The 19,281-nt window shown below is 44.9% G+C and overlaps 1 protein-coding gene and 2 long non-coding RNA genes across 4 annotated transcripts in view; all 3 read left to right on the top strand.

Annotated features, from left to right (window-relative positions):
• The window catches only part of LOC117778522 (receptor-type tyrosine-protein phosphatase N2-like), a 122,994-nt gene extending 117,216 nt beyond the window's left edge, over positions 1-5,778 (top strand). Inside the window, exons 21-24 of one of the 2 annotated variants that reach the window (XR_004616802.1) lie at positions 583-647; positions 4,962-5,035; positions 5,261-5,450; positions 5,562-5,778. Coding sequence is in view for 1 of the 2 variants with exons in the window: in XM_034614188.1 (XP_034470079.1) it covers positions 583-647; positions 4,962-5,035; positions 5,261-5,332 (211 nt within the window). In the remaining variant the exon portion in view is untranslated. Of the gene's footprint in view, positions 1-582; positions 648-4,961; positions 5,036-5,260; positions 5,524-5,561 lie in introns of those variants that run through there. The other variant, XM_034614188.1, reaches the window with a different exon arrangement.
• A 1,057-nt stretch (positions 5,779-6,835) lies between these two features.
• On the top strand, positions 6,836-7,130 carry LOC117778579. The gene is made up of 2 exons (XR_004616811.1): positions 6,836-6,931; positions 6,964-7,130. It is a non-coding gene; the product is annotated as an uncharacterized LOC117778579 (long non-coding RNA).
• A 150-nt stretch (positions 7,131-7,280) lies between these two features.
• Positions 7,281-8,159, top strand: LOC117778576. Its single transcript, XR_004616808.1, has 2 exons — positions 7,281-7,602; positions 7,635-8,159. It is a non-coding gene; the product is annotated as an uncharacterized LOC117778576 (long non-coding RNA).
• The last annotated feature ends 11,122 nt before the right edge of the window (positions 8,160-19,281 follow it).

The following is a 19,281-nucleotide window of genomic DNA, read 5'->3' as shown; positions in this document are numbered from 1 at the left end:
CTCTCTGGGTTTTACATCTTCCACAATTAGCAACAAGTAATTAATGCAATTAACAGGTTTTCACATATCGCACAGACAACTTCTCTCACGTTGATGAGTCCCAGTCGTCGCTGCTACCGAGCGCTGGTCACCTGCTTATTCATATTCCGTTCATATTGAGATGTACGAGCCACAGACAGATTTCTGGAATGATTAGATGGATGAATGTTGTATGTAGCCTGGAAATCTGCAGACACATTTGCAAATCTACTCTCAGTTCATCAATCGATTTCCAGCCGTTGTTACCAGAGTGTCTCTTTCCGGAGAAAATCGAAAGTTCCTGGTGGTTTATGACATTTGAGATTAGAAGACGATTCAAAAGATCTTCTCACCATCGTGGTTGTTCACGATAATGCTAAGCAACGGCCCAATGCCCCCTGTCAATCATGTCCTAACGATAATAATTATAAATGTGTTGTCAACATATTATGTTTTACGTTCATGTGTGACACCATCAAACACCGACTCATGGAATTAACGCTCCTCTCTCTCTCTCTCTCTGTCTCCCCACTCTGTCTCGTTGTCTCTCGCCCGCCCGTGCAGTGATGGTGCAGGACGGTCTGGGACCTACGCCCTGATCGACATGGTCCTCAACAAGATGGCTAAAGGTTTGTGGCCTTTTCTCTTTCTGTGCTCCTCCTCCAACGTGGAGAGGCGTTACCGTGGCAACATGATTTGTCCTCCTCCTCCCTGTAGAGGGTTTGAAAATACAAAGTTTAATGACGGCGTTAAAAATAATGATATTTAATTAGATAATCAAAGTGATGAGCGAGGAACGAATAATCACGAATCTTCCGACTAATACAAAACAACTGTTGCTGTCATTACTACAAACTGCACATCTGTATAATTACAGCTGCGTCATGCAAATAAAGCGAAACTCTTTAAAATCCAAAAAACGGAAACGTGACTTTTGTAGTAAAATGGGAGAAATAAAAGATTTAAGAGGTGAAGGAAAAGAGAAAGTAAACTTCTTCCAGCGTTTAAAGTCCACAAGCTGTTTTTAAATCAGTAAATCTTTATTCAAAGTGTCATCGGGACTCAGCGCGACATGAGTGTACGATAATTACTATAATTAAAGTATGATATAATAAACACAGGGAAGTAATTATGTAGGGGACTGAATATTTTATGGGGCACTGGCAGTTCATGCATAGTATTAAATTAAATGCTTCTCTCTGAGGTTCTGTCTGATTACATTCAATTATGTAGTAATATAAAAGTATGTAGATTGATTTTTTGGGAGGAACGAGTCATTTTTAGTTCCTCGGTTTGTAATGATCACATCTGTTTTAAAACGTGGCACTAATGTGCACTTACAGCAACAAGTTGTAAAAACTTAAAGCTCTTACAAAGACTGCAGGCTTCTGTTTGATGATAAGATGGGAATAAAGGCTACGTAGATTTTTTTTAATATTGGTCCATGTCCTATCTGCTAACATTAAGGAGGCGGGGTTTATAAACTTGATTGCAGCCTGCCACCAGGGGGCAAGACGCGTGATTGGTTGAGTTAATTCAGCGATTTATTTCAGCCAATCGATCCCCGCAAAAAACGCCCAGAAAAGTGTTTCCCTACTTTAACATTTCAGGTGTTTTGAATTCGCTTATTACTCGTGTTCGTCTCTTCTTCTGAGCTTGGTGTCACTCGATTTATCTAGCCTCATCGGTGTTAGTCTTCTGCAGTACCGCCACCTAGCGGACTGGAGTGGAACAGCTTGTTTTAAGACATCGAAATGGAAATTAAGATTAAAGTGTTTATCAGTAAAAAATAAAATAATTTAAAAATGGTAGACTTCTTTGTAGAGGATTTGATCATAGCTGTGTCCTTGTCCGAGATTTTGCACGTGTGTGTGTGTGTGTGTCTTTTTATTTCTTTGTAAGTGTGTGTGTGTGTGTGTGTGTGTGTGTGTGTGTGTGTGTGTGTGTGAAGTGTCCCATGGTGGTGGTGCTGCTGTAGCAGAACGAGCTCCTGGGTCTTTAATTCCAGATCAAAGGGGTCTGTCGGGCATCAGGGGCCTTTTCCCAGGCCGTCACACTGTGCTCAGGGGCCACGGGGCCTCCTCCTCAGCACCCAGGGGCCCGTGAGGAAGAGGAGGAGAGGGGCGGCTGAGGCTGGATCCCAAAATTTACTGAGACGAGAGTTTTTTTCTTTTTTACATCATCTCACCCGGCTCCGAAATGAGGCAAGCGTCTGGAAACTGACACACGACAGAAACATGGGTAATGATGCACAGCAGGGGGGGACCGAGCGCAGACGTAAACAGCTGATGGAGGCAGGAAGGAACAAACATTTAGTTTGTCAACTAAAAGAGAAGAGCGAGGAAGAGTTTTAAGCTGTTTGATTTTCAGTGCAGCTGGAAACGCTGGTGTCATTAAGCAGCTCGGTCATAGTCGAAGGGTTCGATGGTTTTATGTTAACCAGTGGGAAAACAGCATGGAACCAGACTGAGGTCAATATTTATTCTGGTTTGTTTGTAGAATCAAAGTGGATTTGATCTCTGATTTAATGCAACGGTGATCGTTTCTTACTGAAAGTGTGAAAGTGAGTGAAGCTGTGTTTACTATATTGATTTATCATATTGAATGTGTCCAGATCAGTGGGTCATGGACTCCAGTCCCATAAGTCTGAGTCAAACACCACACTTCACACGACAGGACTCGAAAGCATCTTCGTCTTTCAAACTCAAATATTAAAAAAATGTAGAAATTTGCCCCGAAGTTGAACGAAGCTCGTCCGGAGACATTTTACAACCGATTCAGAAAGTGATGATGACGACTTTTACAAACTGCAGATAAAGTTTTTCCTCCTCATCCACTGTTTCCAGACGAGCCTCATTTTGTGTCTTTTGTCATTTTATATAACGTCAGTTTTTAGCTCAGTGAGTAACTAGAATCATGAGATTTCTCCCCTCGGTCCAGAGAAGCTCGAGGGCCACAGGGCCACGTCCTCCATCCTGATCAAAGACTCCTTCCTCTTCCTCCTTCTCTTCTTCTTCTCCCTTTTTTCTTCGTCTCTGACACAGAATCCTCCCCCCCCCCCCCCCCCCCCCCCTCCTCTCTCTCTTCATTCCCACTCTTCTCACAACGAATGAATTGTAAATTCGTCCGAGGATCGTTGGCGGTGTCGAGGAGGTATTTCTGTGGTTCTCACGTTTTCTTGAGGTCTTTTTGTTTCACTTCTTCACCCCCCCCGCCCCCAATTCCCCCTCACAGCTTCACCTCCACCACCGCCCGCCACCTTTCTCTTCATCTTAAGAACTGAATGAAACCCATCGAGTGCCGGGGAGCTTTTCAGCATCCCTCTGTTTCTTTTTTCCCTCCCGAGTTCAGCTGCTGAGCTCGGCCCTCGGCTTTCGCGGGTCTTTCTCGACCTCCTCAAGAGCCCCGTCTTTCTTCTTTATCTCTCCTCTTTCTCCTCCTACACCCCCCCCTCCCAGTCCTCCTCCTCGACCTCCACCCTGAAGCGAGGGTCCATGCAAAGGAGGGAAGCTCAAAATGAGGCTGAGGTTTTTATGCCATTCCTCCTTTTTTCATGTATCTAGCATTTTTTTGCAAGGAAGTGTTTTTCTTTTCTTTTTTTTTAATGCCGTCCATTTTGAGGTTTATTAGAAGCGGCACAATAGCCCTCGGCTTGTTAAGCCCCCTCCCCTCTAAAAAAAAAAAAAAAAGAAACGAAAGCAGTGAGTAGTGCGCTGCAGCGATTCTGGCTTGAAGGGAATCTATTGTGTTTCTAAAAAAAAAGCAAGAAAGCTCAAAAACCTGTGAAACATGAAGAGAAAATGGTGTAAATGAGCAGTTCTCCCACCGTTCAGTTCCCTCCTCACTCAGGCCCTGACAAGACGCGTTATTGTGTCACCACAAGAAGAAAGTAAAGAAAATTCTTGTGCTTTTTGTTTCCTGAGTTTGGAAAGAGGAGGAGGAGGAGTCGGGAGGGAAATGGGCAGAAAAACAAGGAATTAGATGTTTTTTCTTTTTTCGTTTTCTTTGTGCGTTTAATCGTTGCTCCCGCCTCCTTCTCCTGAATCTTTTCTCAGCAGGTTTTAAATGACTTCTTTTCCCCACAACCACGAGTTTCCATCGCCCGTGAAAAAAAAGGTTGATTTGGGCTCTGAAGGAGAATGAATTAGATAAAGATACTAAAAATAGAATATTAATATATATGGTTATGAAGAGAAATGTCTTAGCAACTTAAAATTAACAGAAAACACAAGTCACATTACAGTTTCACAGTTTTATGTCTTCACCCCCTTCATCTGTTTGTTTGTTCGTTACTTTATTTATGAGCAAGATTATGCAAACATTTGCAAACATTTCCTGGAAAGAGGTTTTGGTGTGGATCCAGATCAGGGGGCGGATCCAGGAGTTTGTTTCCCACTTCCTTTAACATCTTAGGGATTTCTGAGGGAATCATTTATGGATCTTCATAAAAAAATATATGAGTGTGTGTAATTTAGTGCAGCTTGATTGATCGAAGGGACGGTTGTTACAGCGGAGGTTTACTAAAATAGATTATGATTATTGTTACTAAAAAGAACTTGATCTTGGTCAGAAACTCACAAACAGACGAGTGATGAGCTCTGCAGGGTCAAACTCCAGAGTTTCTTCTCTCACTTTATCTTTTTTCATCCTGACAACAAAACACCACCACCTAGCTGTTTGTAGTGTGTGTGTGTGTCTGTGTGTCTCTGTGTGTGTGTCTGTGTGTGTTTGCTTGTGCAAAGAGGATGAATGTAATCGGCTTTTGCTGTTCTAAAGGGAGTCTGTATAAAACACCAGATTGACAGATGTTAGCTGGATTATCTGGAACGGGTTTTGAGCGCTGGCCAACACCATCTTATATATGTGCTCTCTCTCTCTGTGTGTGTGTGTGTGTGTGTGTGTGTGTGTGTGTGTGTGTGTGTGTGTGTGTGTGTGTCCGACAGGTGCCAAGGAGATTGATATTGCAGCGACTCTGGAGCACCTGCGGGACCAGAGGCCAGGAATGGTTCAGACCAAGGTAACACACACCTGAGACAAAAACAAAAAAAGAATTAATTTAACTCTAATATTATCATTTTGAAGTTTTTGCTGACGTATAACTCACCACAGAGTCAGGAGGCACTTTTACAAGATGAATATATTCTAAATGACTGCACATAAAGTGTCATCCACACCCCCGTCGGTTCTTATCACTTTCTTGAACTCCCTTCTCCTTCGTCTCCCTTTCTTCTTCTCACCACAGGATCAGTTTGAGTTTGCGCTGACGGCCGTGGCGGAGGAGGTGAACGCCATTCTGAAAGCTCTTCCGCAGTAGGAAGGAGCACCTCCTTCTGACGTCCCCCCCCCCCAGTACTCCTCTTCTCCTCCCCCTGTCCTACCTGGAGGATGGTCCCTGTTATTCCTTTTTGTGTCCTCCTCCGATTCTTTCCATCCCCTTGTTTCTTCTCATATTTGTCATCTCAGTCTCACCGCTCCTCCCCCTTTTCTCCTCCATTCGGCCCTTCGCTCCTGCAGCCAATCTCCAGCTCTCGCCTTTCGTCCCATCTCCTCCCCTCCTGTTGTCTCCTCCTCTCCTTCCATCTTGGGTGAGGAGTCAGTCCTGTACATAGGTGTAGACCTTCCTTCTCCTGTGACGATCCACGCAGCCTGTTTTCCAAAGTGACGTTTCACTGCATTTAAACACATTTTGATAGATTGGTAAATTAAAGATGTTCCTCTATGTTCTTTTAAGAGTATATTTATATAGTTTCTGATTATTAGATGAGCATTGACCTGACGGGCGTCAGTTGGGTAAAGCTAGGTCGGCAGTTAGCATCCGGAGCTACAATCTGAAACACGACGTGTTGACGATTGGTTTCCTAAAATCAAAATGCATCGAGTCCAAATGGAATAAATCAATTTATGGGAATTTAAAATATATTTACCCGAATATTTGCCGAAGTGTTTTAGCGAACTGACGCCGCAGATTGGTCGTAGATTCGAGTGAGTGTACGATGTTGATCATCATTCGTGTTTTAGTGCCATGCTTTATTTTCTAAATCAGTTTTCATTCAATATGCTGCAGTGTCACAGTGTGTGTCCCCCCCCATCGGCCCTGAGACAAAACACGAGTGGCTTTATTTTTTCGTAAAAATTAAGTGGTGAAACATTATAATGCATCCCATTTATTTTGAAAATAAAATACGATGCTCCGATTGGAAACGAGATGAAAACAGCATGGATATAATTATTTTTTGTTTTTTGACGTGTAATTCTTATCATCCGAGTAGTAGCAATATTGTGGTTTCTTCAACATGAGTCGTCACCGATATTGTGGCTTGTCAGTGAAGTAACACTAATGTCTGCCTTAATAAAAACACAATAGACAAACTGGTAAATGTGTTTAGCAACCGGGAAACGAGGCTTGTGCGTTAAAGCCTCATTTTTAAAATGGTCTTACTCCGGTGGATTAGAAGTTCACTGCACTTCAACAAATCACTTCAGCAGCAGTGATATCGTGTATTTTCAACCGTCTCTATGTGATCCTCTACCAACTGGAATGAGGCCGTTATAAAATTACGTGTTTCCGAACTTGTACTTTCACGATAAAAGGGGATAGTTCTGCCTCTATGTAGCATTAACGGATGACGTGTACGTACATTGTAGCTGAAACTGTATTGCATTGAAAACTAGTTTGCGGTTTTTCCCAAAATCATCTTGCAACAAACTGGAGCCTCTTTCTAATCTGCTTCTCACTCACAACCACCAGTTTGTACGTGGTTTCTTTAAGATTCACACAGCACAATTAAAATCCTCCGCATCAATACTCGGATAACTATTTATTGGACGCTGATGACGACGTGTGGAATGCGAGCATCAGCCTCGCCATGAGCCAAGATGGATGACGTGTCTCTGCTTCCCTCGCTGAACACAAGTGAAGCAAACTTGACAGAAACCATCTTCGAGAAGAAAAATATTTGATGCATACGTATATATTCACGGGGTTTGGCCGATGTCCCATCAGCAAACATGGAGGAGGCAGCGTTGAGAGGCACTAGTGGGCGATCAAGGCGCTGTGTCTTCACTTCTGTGAAGCTGTCACGTCGTCCATCTTTACACGCAATCTCCAATAACTGTGTATAAAGACGGACGTCAGAGGAATAAGAGTAAAAGCAGATTAAGATATTTAGTTTTTGTACAGCAGGAGGAATGTGGAGACGCTTCATCCATCTTTATTTACAGCCCATGGTTCTGTTGAATGTTACACTGCTGCCACGCTTCTAAAAGATGACTTTGGGAAACCAGCTTTTATTTCTTTTCATCGACTGTCGGTAAATGAACAGTTTTGAATATTTTAATCCGTGAAATTCTAGTTTTCTTCGTCCGATCTTATTCGAATCACCAACAATATGACTTAAACACATTACGCTACTAGTGCATGGCTGTTGAATCAGCAAACCAGTACGCCGTGTTTTCCCCCGTGGCCTCGACGATGTTGACACAACTCTCCAAGCGAGCGGTTTTCGTCCTTTAGACTGCGTTCTGCACAAGAAGCTCCAAGGACCTTAAAAAGTGCAAAAGCCAAGGATTATTATGGTCTGTAAAGTGTGCAGATCGTGGTTAAACTGAGCTGAAAGGTGTTGCAGGGTCGTCGTGATGCAACACTGCAGCAAGCTGGTGTCACGTTGTCGGAATCGACTCCATTTTCCGTTAGAAAATTGAAACACGCTGCGAGAAATGCTCCCCCATCAAAGCTCGTTTGATGTCGAAAGGAACATTTCTTTTTTTCTGCCTGTTTAAAGAAACGGACTCGTATGTTGTGAAAATGCGGAAATAAGGGAAACTGCATTGAGGGAAATGAGATGATCACATCCCGCTGGTCATTTTTATTCGTGTGAGTCAAAACTGAACTTGTTATAATGGGCTTTTTCCTTTTTTCTTGTTTTGCAGTGATGTCGTGTCATTAGCCCAATTTCCCCCCCCCCCCCCGTCGCTGTTCTTTCTTTCTTTGACTCACTTCCATCAAGTATCAATAGATGGCTGCTCTGTTGCATTCACACTGTACATAAATCAAAAGGAAAAACAACAGAAGATATTTTTGTTCTCTTGGTGTAAACAGATTGTGAATAAAGTCTCATTGTCGATGCAGTATTGTAACGGAATCCCGACTTGTGAGTTTTGTCTCTTCACCTGACGGGACTCGTGTCCTTGGAACGTCCCCGACCACGTTTCATGTTGAGCTGTTAGTCGTCGGTACGTTATCGATATGATCTCACCTCACCCACCGGTGGATGGACACACATAAAGTTATTGTCTCCATGATTGAATCACAACAGTTGTGTAGTCGAGATTGAGTTAAAGGCAGATTTGGAAGACGGGTGTGGTGCGAGCAAAAAGGCGCCTGAAGCAGTGGGGTTGGAAGTTGAGACACTTTCTCACCCTTTGTCCACAATTCGTTAATTTATTCAGCCTTTACGTACGAAAAGAGAAACATCCCACGTACTTTCATTCATCCACTAGGGGGCAGCGCAGAGTCAAGAGTTTCTCACAACAAAAACGTAGACGGTAAAGAAGGTTGAGATAAAGTAGCTCTTAATTATTATTAAGTATTTATGATGGATTTATGCAGGAAAAGAGATGGATTCCATTTCCCCATGCATCCTTTACGTTGGCGTGGTCTTTAAGCAATGCTTCCACTAGAGGGCAGCGCAAAGTATCTTCTCAAAAACCGCTGTTGAAATTACAAAACTATACTCTCGATAAAAACTATAAATTCACAGCGTCATGTTCGGCTCAAAGTCAAAGCTGATAGCGTCATATTTCAGCTCTTTACCAGAAAGTTTGTGCAGCTCTGAAGAAGATTGTAAATAGTCATTATTTTGTGTTATCATCATCATCATCATGTCATTTGCTGCTGCTGCTGAGGCAGAACAATCACACACAGATACATGCATTTGCAAAAAAATTGTTTTTTTAAGAGCGAGGGGACGAATGTTGATTTTCTCTTTGACACGCAGGCACATTTGAAATCGTACGTTTGGGATTGAAAAGAGGTTTTTGAGGTCACGAAGCTCATTCAGCAAATAAATGACAACGGGAACTTCAAGTACAAGTGAAGCAGGAGAAAAAACATAATTACACTTTCTCTTCCCCCGTGTCGACACGAGTGTGTTACGAGACTCCCAGCGGTCGACTTTATTTCACATCTAAACAAGATGCAGCTGTAACAGCCCCCCCACTCTACTGCCAGTTATTCTCCCGCCGGCTAATGAGGTTCACCGAAAGGCAGCGGTCGTGTCTGCACGCTTCAAAATCATCTGCAGTTATTTGTAAAACCACAGAATAGCTGTTCGCCGTCCGAGTCTTCGCCGACCTGCTAATGGGACGTCGTTATTCTTGCAGCGAGAAGAAATCAGAAGAGGCTTTTTTTGCAATTCACCTACTGGGTGCAGATTTCTGAAATGAGGCGTCTGCAGTTTGAATATTCCGTCCGTACACGAGTCAGCGCCGAGCGTTTGTGTGCAGGCAGATATTCTGTGATTGTTGAGTGAGGCAATAAAAGAGACGCTGTGAAACATCATCTCTGACACACACACACACACACACACCTTTCCTTCCACATCAGTCAGTTTGATTTAACTGGGGGTTTATGGAGCTCACATTAAATAAAACTCGGCCATGAAAACACAGCTGTGTGGGAACAGCCTCCGGTCGTTGTGCCGTCGAGGTCGAGGGACTTTTTAAAGGTCACCTCAACGGGACTTCTGGAAAGTGTTCGGACCCAATTCTCTGGACGTTTACCGGAGTTTGTGTTTCACGTATGAAGAACGCAGCAGGAGAGTGTTCGGGTCTGAAATGTTTTATGGTTTTCGATGCATCTGTTTATGAGGATTTTCTAAAACGTCAAATGAAGAGAAATCCTCAAACCCCCTGAGCCTGAGCGGGTGTGACACTCAGGAGGTCGTGTCACTGGTGTGAAATCCTCAGGACGAAGGTGAACGAGGTTTAAATGGTCTCGGCCCAATTCCCAGTGATATTTACAACCCAAATGGGATCAGTGCAGCGTTCAGGTGCATCTGAACGGTTCTGTGTTCAGTGAGTCTTTCAAAGGGGCTTGAAGGAAATTATTGAAATGAAAAAATAAATAAATTCTTTAATTTAAATCGCTCCCTCTGATCTTTTCTCATTACGGCCTCGTCCAATTGGATTACTAATGAAAGCCACGGCTGTGACTCGCAGACGCCACCGGGTCCCTGCTCCCCTGCCTGGTTCACCCGCGGTGAGAACACTTCTGGTATTTAGTTGATCATTTTCATCGGTGTGGGCACGTGCAGTGACCCCAATATCACCCGCCGTCCCTCATCATTAGCACCTCGGCGAGCAACGCAGGCAATGGCGGCCCTCGCGGGGAATTTAACCATTTGCATAGAAAAATTGCTTTCCTCCACGCGACGAGAAGGTACTGTTTTGCATAATTAGAAATGATGTGCGTCTGCCGGGCCAGACTGACGTGTGCACGTGGGAGAGGGAGGAGGACAATGGGAGATGATGGGAGTCGGTGGACATGACGGACGATCACAGCTGAAAGTACTGGAGATTAAAAGAAGGAGTGTAGATGCAGGTTTTTACAGTTTTTTAAATAAAATATAACAATAAATGACTATAACAGGCAGTGCACCACAGTGTGTGTGTGTGGGTGTGTACCTATGTGTGTGTCCTGTTTGAATATGCATGTGTTCCCTTTGAGTGTGTGTATAGTGACAAATACTTTTAAATAAAACCTTTAACTCTTAAAATGTTAAAATGTAAAGATATGAACACCGTTGAAAACATTTCCAGAAAATCTCGTCCGGACAATTTCAGGACTTTGTGTTTCTCATGTGAAGAAGCAGCAGGAGATCGTCCGGGTCAGACTCGTTCACAACAGGAGCAGGTTTACGTGTTAGCTATGTAGAAACCTTTAAAAACGACACAGTCTCAGTTAAAAGTCAATGCACATGACCTACATGCTGAATTCTACACGAACAAGGCTCCAGTGTGATGAAAGGAACAGCAGGGCTGTCGGCCTGTGATATTGGAAAAGACCGATTCACAGCCTCAACCTGTCTTTCACTCTCGAATCACATCTGCAGCTTCTTCTCAGGTTGTGAGAGTCGAGACGTTGGCGAGCACCTCCACTCATCGACCTGCAGCTCAGATCCGCTGTGTCGCCACGGAGCGGAACTTTCCCGTCGAGGCCATTTCGCAGCCAACTTCCTCCTCTATCTGTCTCGCTCCGGTGGCCTCGGCGGTGGGGGGGGGGGGGGAGCAGAGGAGTGCTGAGCTGGGAGTGAAGAAGAGGAGGACTCAAAGTGATAACAGAGCCGGAGATAAGACGGACACAGGAAACACACGCAACCAGCAGCGGCATGTTCAGACGGATGTGTTCAAGAGCTATTTGAGCCCGTCACAGTTGGCCTGTCACAGATCTGGAACACACACACACACACACACACACAGACACACACACACACACACACACACACACACACGACCCAGCACCTTGCACAAACTTCATTCTCACAAGTGCACACTGTACTCGCCACTGTTGCAATCATGCACACACACTTGTTTCCTTCTTGTGTGTCTCTATGACTTTATCACTCACTCACACACAGACACAGACACACACACACACACACACACACACACACACATGGCAGCAGGTAATTCCGACGTCCAGACTTGAGTAATTTTCACAGATAAGAGCTGCAACAGAGCAGAGAGAGAGAGAGAGAGAGAGAGAGAGAGAGAGAGAGAGAGAGAGGGAGAGAGAGAGAGAGAAGAGAGAGAGAGAGAAGAGACAGAGAGAGAAGAGAGAGAGAGAGAGGGAGAGAGAGAGAGAGAGAGAGAGAGAGAGAGAGAGAGAAGAGAGAGAGAGGGAGAGAGAGAGAGAGAAGAGAGAGAGAGAGAAGAGACAGAGAGAGAAGAGAGAGAGAGAGAGAGAGAGAGAGAGAAGAGAGAGAGAGAGAGAGAAGAGACAGAGAGAGAGACAGAGAGAGAGAGAGAGAGAGAGAGAGAGAGAGAGAGGGAGAGAGAAGAGAGAGAGAGAGAAGAGAGAGAGAGAGGAGAGACAGAGAGAGAGAGAGAGAGGAGAGACAGAGAGAGAGACAGAGAGACCAAACCAATCACTTCTCTCTCTGTAAGTGTCTGGCAGCCTTTTAGAGGACAGACACTTGTCGTCAGAAGTTTTTGATGTTGTCTATTTGTTAACAAATAAATAATCTATTATTGAGGTTGTGGTTGATGAGAATAATGTTTCAGACTAATTAAAGGATGATAACAAATCACCTTCTGTGCATCGTTAGCATTCCACGCTGCGCTAATGTCATTTCTTAATGTGAAGTCATTATCAATCAGTCAAATTTTATTTGTAAAGCCCATATTCACAAATCACACTTTGTCTCCCAGATCTTAACAAGGTGGAACATCTTCTGTTCTTAACCCTCAACAAGAGGAAAACGACCAATTCTTAATTCACAACATGCCTCCAAGTGTCCGTAAGCCCCGACTTTCAAATTCAAACTCGAAACGTCATCATTCACATCATATTTTTAACCTGAATCCGAAGTCCTGATTCCAAAGATCCAGAGCGGATGCTGTAAAATCATATCTGACTCGCGATCGGCCCAGATTGTATCGGCAGGACTTTAACATTTATTCCTGATCTGGACCCAAATGCATACAGAAAAACAAAACCAATGCAGAATCTCGACAGGGACCTCGATGCCACAGCTTCAGAGGAAGCATCAACAGTTTCCTCGTCCGTGGAGGTTTCAACTCCTCAGGTCATCAGACACTGATCAGCTGTTTGACCACTGCATCAGCTGAAACGTGTCGCCACAGCCAGCTTTGCATTTTGCAGCGTTGTCCCCGTCAACGTTTTGAAAAGTCTAACCACACTTGAGACGGCTTTCACCTCCACGTTGCATCATCTGATGTAACAGCTGTAAATCTGATCTCTCGGGGGGGTGGGGGGGTAAAGTGGAGGTGTTGTCACCTTCTCTCCGGCTGGTAGCAGAGACTTTGATCAGGCAGGGAGGCGTCTCTTTTTCAGTTCATCTCTTTCTTTTCTGTGCACGTGCAACATGGAGCTAATCACGCTCAGTTCACACGTCACATCCGAAGCGCCAGGGCGACGCTCGTTTTACCAGATTACCATCGTCACGAGCAACCGATGGTGAGGACGTGAACGAGGAGACGTCCCTGTGCTGTGTCAGCATTCCTGTGATGCTCAGGTGAGAAGAAGGAACTTACAGGTTTGACTTGTTCACTGAGTGTGTTGAGGTGCCTTCAGGGGTTAAACTACATGACGTAGTTTTCTGACTTCTTCATGACGTCACTTATCACGTGATGGGGAATCCTTTTACGATCAACAAACGTTTCAGATTGTGTCTCTGTTATTTGCCGCGATATCTTAGAAGATGTGTTTTTCGAACCATATTTTTCTTGAACTTTGACCAATCAGCTTCGTCTGTAGATACACTCCTGAGAAATATTCCCACAAAGTTCAATGAAAATCCATCCATGTGTTGTTGAGTTACTTTGTACGTGTACACACACACACACACACACACACACACACACACACACACACACACACACACACAGGGCAGAACCCCATACGTAATAATAATGCTCCCACAGAAAATGGTGAAATAAAAACTCATTTCTCAGTTTCTGATTTTCCAGTTCAGGCTGCTATTTTCCAACTGAATGAACGCAGCGCCCCACTGTGGTCATGTGACTCACCCTGGGACCCCTGAGTCACCGTAGTGTTTTAATGGATAATGGACCAGATACTTTTCCAGGACACTTCATGTAACTTTAATAATTACAGCCCTGACCTTCCCTAACTTCTTCCTGGCACATTTAGTCCTCCGTCTTACACTGAGACGGATAAAACACAGGAGCCTCGACTGAAACGTTTTAAACCACAAGCTCCAAAAAAGTCCAGCGGGTCATTTCCACCGAGGTCAGAGGAAACGTGTCCCCCCCACTCCCACATGTCCTCTGCTTGGTTTCCCTTCACTCTTATGGTTTCAGGTTGATTTGGTTCCTGATGTTTAAATTCTTACCTGGAGTCTGACAGCCGAGTACGACTGTTATTCAGGACTGGAAGAAGGTGAAGATCAAATGTTTATTTTAATTTCAAGTTACTATTTTCCTCAAAAGAGGCCAGAAAGAAAAGATAAGATAAACTTAATTAAATGGTAGAGACGTGTTCTTTTTGTATTAATGCTGCAAAAACGATTATAAGTGGCTGAAATACCAAGATTTCACATTTCTACTATCACTACACATTTTCCTTTAATCTGTTATTCAGCTGAAATTCTTTAAATGGTTGTTTTATTCATTTTGTGCGTCCTTCTTCTTTTACGCCCCTGCAGAGGACGACCGTGGAGCCACTCGTCCGCAGACAGACTTAGGGTTTTGCATGAAGTAGAAAAAGGAGCAGTTCCTTTCAGCCGCAGGAGGAAAACTGTTGAACAGAGACTCAGAGATTCAGAGAAGATCCTGGGAATCCTGAAAAGCCGACAGGACGATGCAGGTGGCCTGGAGCGAGGGGGTTGGCGAGGTGACCCACGACTGGATTGAACCGCTGGGCAGCCTCCCCAGTGACGGAGGGACGACCCCTCCTGATGTCGTTCAGGAGGAATCGAGCGGAGAGGGCGACTGTTTCAATGTTTACTGTGAGCGCTCGTCTCTGTTTACGCTGCCAGCGACTTTAATTTGCCAAACACCAAACTGCTGTTCATAAAGACGAGTTTAATTGCTGAGGGGCCGAGCAAATATTTAAATATCCACCTCCCCCTGTGATATCAATCCTGTCCGAATTGATCCTGAAATCATAGAGCTGGTTTGGCAACAGCGTCATTAATTATGGTCGTGCCATTAGAGCAAATCTAAATTAGTGACAGAATGATGGAGACAGATTCACCGAGACAGCTTTGGGAAAAATGATGGAGTGATAGAGAGACAGAGTGACGGAGGCTCCGGTCATCAGCATTTCAGATTCGCTCCTCCGTGAGGAAACCAGCCATCCATAATGCATCGCATGTCTCCTAGCAACAGCCGGGAGCCTAGCAACTGGATCTTAGCAACAGCAACAAACTGCCGCCTCCTCGTCCGCGGACCAATCGGGGAGCAGCCTGCCTGATTCGGCGCCGCCAATCAGGGGGAGCGGGGCCGGTTAAGTGATTGGAGCCAGTGTGTTTCGTTGCACAGCTGATTAGACACACGCACACAAACACACACACACAGGAAACAGATGCATATACAAACACGACACACACATAGACGCACAGTGAGTAAAAGTTAGAAAACACACGCACACGCACACACACACATTCCTGGATCCTCTGTCGATGTTTAGTTTTTTCCTAACTGCTCAACATGTACTTACACCACGTTCATCATTATTTATTCTTTAGTTTTGTGTCCAGCCGGCCGCACAGTTAAAGTTTCAAGTTTCTTGCTCTTATTTTATATTATCTTTAAATATTTCACACTCTGCTTTTCACCCTCTTACCTCAGAAAAAGCAGCTGCATACTTCTGAATAACCTTTTCATCTTTCATAGTTGAAATGATGGAGTCGGCAGCTCCCCTATGGCCGTCTCACAGAAGCACTGCGTGGTTTTAAATGGCTTCCCTCCTATCTGTTCTCTCCCTGTTTTCCTGGAGGCTAAAGCTAATATCACCCCTCCACACTGAGGAGACTCCGTACACCCGCAGGGCAAAGACAGACAGGAGGAGAAAGAGCTCCATCTTTAACTTTAAATGAGCTGTAATGGCGTCTGCGGGGCCTTTTACCCCAGATCCAATATGGCCTCGCATCCAGCAGGCACACGGCAGCTTTTCAATTCGCGGGGCCAAAGGTGTGAGTTTTATCTGGAGATTCATTCCCTGGGCTTAAATAGAGGAATGAAAAGTGAGGCTTAAGTCACCTGCCTTTGTAAGAGCTTGACGCGGCTCATTCTCCATTCAGCACCAGGCAATCTTCGAACCCACAGACGAGGAAGAGGAGGAGGAAGAGTCAGTCGAGGTGGCTTCCCCCCCATCGCCTGGATGAGCAGAGGTTGTTTGTGAAGTGATTACTTGAGTGAATCGTCTCTAGTCTCCTCTTGGATTGATTGCTGTCCGGCTGAGCATGAATACAAACACGAACAACAGTCAATAATTAGCAGTTCATGTTGATAATAATCTCTGTAACTGGGGGGGGGGGGGGGGTAGGGTTCTGGATTGTTCTGCTGCTCTTCTGTGTCGTCCTGCGACCCGCTGACACATCAAGCCGGAGGTATTTAAAACATAGAACGTGACCTGAGCCCGGTGAGGTTAGAGAAGCTGCTCGTAAAGTGCATGGTAAAGAATCTGGAGCCCCTCGCCATTTACCTTCACCACCTTCGCCGCGCCCTGCTCTGATTGGCTGAGGTTGGCGTCAGGGACTCGTCAGCGAGCTTCTCTAATTGCTTCTGACAGGAGTTCACACGTAATGATTGGAACAATCAGGGGCGTCTGTCGTCGACTTGCAAAACCCGGCGGCTGTTTGTGGTTTAAAACATTTTTCTTTTCACCCGCTCAATAAATCAATTAATACTGTTTATCAGATATCGATATCAGGGAGTGAAACATTTCCGATGCTGATATATCGGATGATACGTTTGTTCGTTAGCAGGATTACGCAAAAAGTACTGGAAGGATTACGATGAAATATGATGGAAGAAAGTGGGATAACGTGAGATCAACATCTTCTTCGATATTTAAAAGAATAATTAGATTTTCATATCATATAATCAATCAACTTTAAAATATTAATCAACAAACTAGTCAATAATGAACATAATTATTTCTAGCAGCCGATTCAGGATTCATATACACAAGCTCCTATAGGCACGTCTAGACTTTATATAAAAAAATGTGTTGCAGCACTATATATGCTTGCCTCTGTGTGTGTGTGTGTGTGTGTGTGTGTGTGTGTCTGTGTGTGTCTGTGTGTGTGTGTGTGTGTGTGGGCAGATGCTATTAAAACGTGTGACAAGCAGAACAAGCGCCACACTCCCAGATGAAGATCAGACGGCAGCGAGTCCCTCGACAGGTGATCTCCCACAGTGCATCAGTGTGGGGCGACCTGAAGGTGAGTGAATCACCCGTGGCACTTTAAATAAGTAATTAACGGGAACTCGCTGTTGACGTGACACGCAATCATCCAGGATTACATTTTGGACTTTTGGAAATTTAATATTTAAACCTTTTCTCTCACCGAGGTGGTTTGAATCTGAATTGCAAATGTTCCCGGGTCACCGGCGGACGCCGCGGCGCTTCAAGGGGCCGTGCGAAGCCGGGATGTGATTTTTGGAGGGAGGTGAAACAAATGACGGTGTAATGAAAGCCTGTCTGGAGCAGATGACGACCTGTGAAGGGAAACACATTCCTGAGAGAGAGCAGGGCCGAGTTCCTCCTCTCGTTCTCTGTGGAAAACAGGTTCCATTTGTTTCTGTGGCTCAGATTGGAGACGACAACATCTCTGACAAGCACCGATCCTGAAATGTGTTAAACAATCCAACACAAGGCAGAGTCTTTTCTTTTATTGGACACACTTCAGACCTGAAATGAGACGGTCTGGTCCGCAGAGGATTTCGTGATCGGCGCCACCGGCTCACCCCGCCCTTTACCGCTGTTACCTAGCAACAGAGCTGAAGTCGCACACGCCGAGAAAGTTTGAATGCCCCCTTGGTTTTCAGACACGTTTACCGCTGTTTGGGGAAGTTTAAGCGTGGTGCTCTCGCATCGGACATCTTGATGCTTGTCATCTCCTTAGAAAACTGTGAATCCAGGGACAGGTGAACGCTGGAGCTACTGCTTCTCGGAGATGGACGGATGCGTTCCTAGGCCACGTTTGAAGGAGCCTTCGAAATCGTAATTTTATCTATTCCACCATCTGAGAGTCATTTTCTCAAAGACTTCTATAGAAACAGCCAGTCGCCCCCTGCTGGTCATTACAGAGAAGGCAGGTTTCAGGCACTTTTGCATTGGCTTCACTTTCTGGCCCTGGAGTCTCGATCCATTTTTATTAACCGTCCATAAACTCAACTCAGATATATCATAGATGTTCACACAGTCCACGTAGTTTCGTCTGGTTTGTCTGTCGACTCTCGTCTGTTTCACCCCCCCCCCCCCCCCCCCCCCCCCCCCCCCCCCCCCCCCCCCGTGGGCGGCAGGAGCGAGGCAGTGCAAAGCATTTTATTTGTTCATGTTGATGTGTTGTCAGAGTACGTGTTGCTTGGTTTGTGGATGAACACTGAAAAAACACATCAGACCTGTTAGTGATAATCACCAAAACTTCCCGTCTTTCATTCCGCTCCCATTCGTCCTTTCCCTCTTTCTTCTCGTGAATTTACCTCCTCCCTCCAAACATCACCCCCACCCCCCACCCCCCTCCCATATTTTTCTCTCCCTCCTCTCTTATCTCTTCTCGGCCGTCTTCCTTCTTTCCTTCACCGTCTCGCTCCGCCTTTCTCTCCCTTCTCCCATCTGCTCTGTCCTTAATTTCCCCTTTTCACTCCCGCTCTCTCCGCCGCCTTTATTCAGTTCACTTCCTATTCAGTTTCCTTTATTGGCCTGAATGTTGGATGAGCAGCTCTGTGAAATCACTTGAATAAAACCAATACAGAATCTCTGCCACGTAACAATAAGAGTCTCTGCATCCGTCTCTCTCTGCCTTTTGTCGCACCTCCACATATTTTGCCAGTTTCCTAACTCGTTCTCTTGTGCTCGTTCTCTCTCTCTCTCTCTCTCTCACACACACACACACATATTTCACAACTTCTAACCAGAGATCCAGATTTAAAACCAAGGTGGATCAGTCTTTTTTACGCTTTTAAACTCTCTCCTCAACCCCAGGTCCTAAATCTACTCCAGGGTCTACTTTGAATTTTACCCCAATCCGGCCTCAGCCTTACCAAATATTCATTTTTGTTTTGTTTCACATGTTTTAGATTTCAGCGCCTGGATCCAACAACAATATTAAAGTTGCTGTGACAAAGTCTTGGAGCTTCATGTTTCAACTTCTCTCCTCCTCCTCTTCCTCCTCTTCCTCGCTTCATCTCTTCACCTCCGCTGCGACAGAATCCATCACCAACTTACTCCTTCTCCCTCCTCCTCTAAATTTAAATCTCCCTGATTCTCTCTCCTCGTCTCTATCTCCTCCATCCCCCCCCCCCCCCCTCCCCTCTCCCCCCTTCTTC

The sequence above is a fragment of the Hippoglossus hippoglossus genome, chromosome 17 (assembly GCF_009819705.1).
Source record: "Hippoglossus hippoglossus isolate fHipHip1 chromosome 17, fHipHip1.pri, whole genome shotgun sequence".
NCBI classification, from domain to species: Eukaryota; Metazoa; Chordata; class Actinopteri; order Pleuronectiformes; family Pleuronectidae; genus Hippoglossus; species Hippoglossus hippoglossus.
Note: the sequence above shows the minus strand (reverse complement) of the source record. Positions and strands in the feature narration are given on the sequence as shown.